A 6,000-nucleotide genomic window follows, 5' to 3' on the forward strand; every position below is an offset into this window, starting at 1 on the left:
GTCAGAGAATAAACAATAAAAATGAAAGATATTTTATCTAGCAATTTATGTGAAGATCTCTTTAAAGTACCTAGATAAATCTAACATTTTACTTTGACCACAAACCTCCTTCACATTGAAAATTTTGCTAAATCTAAAGGGAACTCATTAGATGACTTCATTTAGACAAAACCTTCCATAGTTAAGTTAAACAAGACCTACCATTGTTTCGGGGCAATAATCTGGGGCTCGCTGCAACAGATGTTTTAGTCGGGATTCACTTTTTGAGGAGAATATCTATTTGACAAAAGAAAAAAGTTTTTGTGGCATTTTTTCATAAGAAATAAAAAGAGGTAAAATGTATTATCTTCTGAATTTATCAGTTGTCTAGAATATCTTCCTCTTATAAATGGAAACCTTAGAAAGTATCTACATTAAAATGACATTTTTAAAAAGGTTGGTTAATCTGGCAAATAATCAAGAAAATGTAAATATAGCAAGTCTCTAGACCCTATTTCCTAATGACCAAAAATAGAGAAATCCAGGCTACCAAACTTTAGCCTGGGAGAAAAAAAAAAAAAGAGAGAGAGAGAGAGAAAAAAAAAATCCCAGTAAATTTATCCTAAACTGTTCTACAAAACTGCTTAAGTCAACTGACCACAATAAAAAAATACACTACGTTATACATTGATATTGGTGAAGAATAAATTTGTGAATAGCATTATGGCATAAACTTCTCTGCAAAGTGCCATAAAATAGAAACAAAACTGTTTTTTAATATAGATGCTGAGGAGCTGACAGTTCACTCACAAGGCTACCTGGCTCACTTCCAAACAGAACTTTAGTTAATGAAATTAACTATTTGATGTCTCAGTAAATTATAAATCTTCATGTATATCAGACAGACCTTCATGGTTAAAGCTATAAAATCCATAAATGCTAAGGACAGTGAAAAAAGATTTATCTACAGTTAGTTTTAGTAGCCTTTTCCTTCCAAACTACCAACAATCCATCCATCTATCTATCTATCTATCTATCTATCTATCTATCTATCTATCTATCTATCTAAAAGGCTAATATGCTAAGTGTCCATCCGTCCATCCAAGTCACTATGATGTGCACTGACCACCAGGGGCAGATGCTCAACACAGGAGCTGCTGTGATGTGCACTGGCCATTTACAGAGAAACGGCACCGTGGACCTGGCGCCCACAAAGCAACATTCAGCTTCCCCCAAGTGGGACACAGGCCCTGCTACCACCCCGAGCGACAGCCCATCAAATTGCAGCTGATGCTGCCGAGATCCCATGGTGCAAAATGGGGCCCACAGCCCAGCCCAGCCCGGAAACAGTGGCGGTGGGCACCGGGTAATGATGTCATGTAGCAACGCCTGGCTGCCTCTCCCTAGCAACTAGCCTCCTTGGAGTTTCGTCAGCCCAGGAATACGACTTGCTTTATAGCCAGGTGGAAACATTTACACTTTAACCAAATGTCGGTGAAGTGTTTTCTCATGCCTCATCTCATTTGATCCTCACAGAAGTCCTGGAGTAGGTAGATAGGAGACTCGGTGGAATCCTATTTTCTTTTCATTAGCCAGAAAATGGAGATTTAGAAAGCTTAGAAACTTGACCTGACTGAAAAGAAGAAATGGTGGACCTTGAAAATGACTTCAGGTTTTCTCACTGAGTCAAACACTGCTGAAGTTAAATATTTTACCCTTTGTTCTCCCTGTGTGATCTACAATAATAATCTGCTTCGTGTTGATATTTACTGCTGTGTTGCTGATAATTACCTAAAAGAGAAGTTAGGGTGCTTCATTGGGCTGGAAAAAGTTAAGCTAAATCAGAACGCAGGTCTAATTAAGCAAGTTAATTTTATATCTATAAAAGGCTAAGTTGATTTGTGCATGAGCGATACATATAAAGCTTTTGCGGGCGTCATTCGCACAAGTGTGTTTCGATCTGTCATTGTCAATCGTGAATTTGGTTGACGCTTCTATTATAGAGAAAGGGCGAATAGTGATATTAAAATATTTCTTCTAATTAATTTCCTTTCAATGTGCATGAATTCATGCACTGGGCCACTAGTAATTAATAAGTGAAGAGACCTAGAATATTGCCATTTTGCAACCCCTAGTGACTTAATGCATTTAGGCGATTATCAATGATGACTGATAATATTATAAAAAGAGACAACCAGATACAATACTATTTATGAGGAAGACTTAAACAAAACCTAACGTGAATCTGGTCAAGTCTCTGGATGTGTTTCATAAGGTAGCTGATAGCCATGTGTGGTTATTTAAATTTAAACTAAAATCATTACAACTAAATAAAATTAAAAATTCAGTTCCTCAGTCTCTTTAATCATATTTCAAGTGTTCACTTGGCACACGTGACTAGAGGCTACTGAACTGGATCACAGATATAGAATATTTTCATTACTGTATAAATTTCTATTGAACAGCTCTGCTTTAAACCTACCTACTAATTGCTAAGAAATAAAGAGGAAAGAGAAACACATTAAAACCATGGGGATGTGAACAACATGATTCAGACCGTGGGAAACACTACAGAATAAATTACCAGGTTTGTTCATCAAATTGTAAGAAGAAACCCATATATCAAAAGAAAAGATATATATAACCAAAAGATATATAACCAATATATTTCTTGGATTCTGATCCAAATTAAAAATAAACTTATCCTATATAATAAAGATGTAATATGCAAATGGTCGTTATGCCAGGAAGCGTAACAACCAACCGTGTAATGACCAGAACACAGATCAGCAGGAGGGTGGGGCAGTGAGCTACAAGTGGGCAGTGGAGCGCTACAGGAAGGGGCAGGGCAGCAAGCTATGAAGGGGAGGCAGAGGGAGATATAGGGGGGTGGGGCAGCAGGCAGAGAGCTACAGGAGGGCAGCAGCAAGCTACTGGCTACAAGCGGGTGGCTACAGGAGGGGGCAGGGCAGCAAGCTATGAGGGGGAGAGGGAGTGTGGGAAGCTACAGGAGGGCAGGGTAGCGAGTGGAGAGCTACTGGAGGGTGGCAGCGAGCTACTGGCAAGCTACTGGCGCACGGATTCGTGTGCGGGGCTACTAGTGAAACAATAAATTTGAAAAATAATTAGATATTTGAATATTACATTGTAAAAGAAGTGATAATGATGTTTTTATTTTTAGACTACTTTAATGAGTATTTATATAAATTGAAAATTTATAGATCAAATTATATGACAACTGGGATTTGTTTCAATATAAACTTGTCTCAATATAATTGGGGGTGGAGGAGTGGATGGGTGTATAAATGAAACACAACTAGCCTTGACTTAATAATGCTAAAGCTGAATATGGGAGTTTGGTGTGTGTGTGTGTGTGTGTGTGTGTGTGTGTGTGTGTGTATAAAATTTTTTATTGATTTTAGAGAGGAAGGGAGAGGGAGAGAGAGATAGAAACATCAACTATGAGAATCGTTGATCAGCTGCCTCCTGCATGTCCCACACTGGGAATTGAGCCCACAACCCTGGCATGTGCCATGACATGACCTCCTGGTTCATAGGTCGACACTCAACCACTGAGCCACACCAGCTTGGGGGGGGTTATTATATTTTTATTTACCTTTGTGTGTGTGTGTGTGTGTGTGTGTGTGTGTGTGTGTGTGTATGATAATTCCCATGATAAAAAGATAAAAAAGAAGAAAAGGAAAATAAATGGAAAAGGAAAGACAATGAAAGGCAAGAAGAATAAAAACAAGTAGAAAGAAAGAAGTAAGCATATGACATTGGTAGTGGAATGGGAAGAAGTACAGAGAAAGCTATGCTTTCACTCATCCTCTTTTGCCTCAACTTTATCTCCTCACAAAAAAGAAACAAATAAACAAGCAAACAAAGCAAAGAACCTACAATACTTGAAACAGTTTAGAACAGCAGGAAGAACAATGTACTGAGCGACCTACTTGGCCTCAACCTGGTGGCTAAGAGCATGGACTTGGTAATCAAACACTTGGGTTTGAGTCCCTGGTCCTGTAGTTATTTCCTTCGAGACCTTGGCAAGTAATTGAACTTTGCCATACCTCCGTTTCCTCATCTATAAAATGCAGACAATAATATTATCTCCTTCAAGGACTTAGTGTTAGCATTAAATGAAATAATGCATGTAAAGAACCTGGTACACAGAAAAAAATATTTTTTAAAAAATGTGTTCCCTGGGTTTCAGTTTTTTGAATATCTAACAAACAAAATTAAGAAGTTAGACAATCGTTCTAGTCAGTGTGGCTCAGTTGGTTGAAGCGTTGTCCTACCCATTGAAAGGGGGCGGATTCGATTCCTGGTCAGGGCACATACCCAGATTGTGGGTTTGATCCCTGGTTGACAACCGATGTGTGTTTCTCTCTCTCCCTTCCACTCTCTAAAATCAATAAAAAACATATTCTTTGGTGAGGATTAATAAAATAAAAAAAAGTTAGATAATCTATCAGGTCACTCTGCCTCCAAAATTATAATTCTATAAAGTAGATTAAATTAACCAAGAAAGATAGTTATTAGGAATATCAATAACTGAGATAACTTATTAGAAATGTAAATAACTAATAATAATATTAGGAATATAAATAAGTTAAATAACTAATTTAGCTTACAGAGGCAGCATGTACATTTTTAGATAAGAAAGACTTGAACAGAAGCAGTTACTTTTCTCACTAAACTGATAATCACACTTAAGAAAGATGCATACTTACCCAGTATATCAGAATATGTACTATGTTACACAAATCATCTAAGAGCAAAAAACTTAATAACCAAAACTGTACCCCATTCAAGGCAGAAATAATCAGATCGCAGAGCTTACACTCCTGATCTTGAGAGGTTTTTAACTCATACTTATCTCTTCTTTCTGTCATAACTCATTTAGTTTTGTCTTCAAACAAGCAAAGACTCTCTTTTTGAAACAAATCTTAATTTCCTGCACTGACTTACTGACTTCCCCAAATAATATCCTACATTTTCCTTTCATTGCATCCATGTCTTCACCAAACAACTTGTACACATTCATTGACCAACTTCCTTAAGCAATGGTATGATATGAGTACAACAAAGATGAATAAAACAGATTACAATCTCTATATTCAAAGAATTTATAACAGTTGGAAAGATATTGATATCTACACTAATAAAAGAGAAAGATGTAAACTGACCATCCCTTCGCGATGCCCACCAATCAGGAGTGAGTATGCAAATTAACCCAACAAAGATGGCAGGCCTGGGGGCAGCGTCCCCCCACTGAGCAGCTGGCGCCCCGCCCCGCCCCAGCCGCTCCAGGCCTCTGGGCAGTGTGGGAAGGTGGAAAGGCGGCTCCGGGCCTGAGTAAAGGCGGAAAGGCGGCTCTGGCCAGAGCAAAGGCAGTGCCAGCAGCCAGGGGAAGGCAGAAAGGCGGCTCTGGCCAGAGCAAAGGCAATGCCAGCAGCCAGGGGAAGGAAGGCCTATTCTCGGGCAGCAGGCCTCTAGTTATATATAAAAACAATACATTTTTGCAAACTTGAAATAGCGGCAGGCCTCTAGTATATATATAAAAACAATACATTTTTGCAAACTTGAAATATTACATAATAAATTTAAATGTAAAAAAAGATTTTAAATCTCTGCACTATGACTTTTGAGCCCCACCACCCCAGTCAGTCAATCTAGAAATATTTATTGAGAGTTTTCATGTGAGGCACTAGTCTAAGCAGTGAGTGAGGGATTCAGCATAAACAAAGCAAACAAAATCCCTTCTCTAGAGTATCTCTCCTAATTTTTCTTTTAAAAATTAAGGGCCTTTTCTCAGATCACAAACTCCTTGACATCTGATACCTTCTTTCGTTGACTATTATAAAACACCAGCCCTGACTTATCGAAATTCAAATTCTAAAGTTTTAATTCCAAATTTCCAAATGTCTTCACACAGTGGTTTTCACTGATGATTCAGCAACTCACCTTCCCCTCTCCCCCCCCCCCCCCCCCAAAAAAAAATCCCACCCCCCCCCCACC

General features: G+C 38.4%; 1 protein-coding gene across 3 annotated transcripts in view; it reads right to left on the minus strand.

The window, feature by feature from the left end:
* Window positions 1-6,000, minus strand: part of RECK (reversion-inducing-cysteine-rich protein with kazal motifs) — a 54,080-nt gene that overhangs the window by 46,515 nt on the left and 1,565 nt on the right. For all 3 annotated transcript variants that reach the window (XM_014531541.1, XM_014531540.1, XM_014531542.1), the window contains exon 2: window positions 202-276. In XM_014531541.1, the coding sequence (XP_014387027.1) occupies window positions 202-276 (75 nt within the window). The remainder of the gene's footprint in view (window positions 1-201; window positions 277-6,000) is intronic.

Source organism: Myotis brandtii, unplaced genomic scaffold (assembly GCF_000412655.1).
Source record: "Myotis brandtii unplaced genomic scaffold, ASM41265v1 scaffold806, whole genome shotgun sequence".
In the NCBI taxonomy this organism is placed as follows: Eukaryota; Metazoa; Chordata; class Mammalia; order Chiroptera; family Vespertilionidae; genus Myotis; species Myotis brandtii.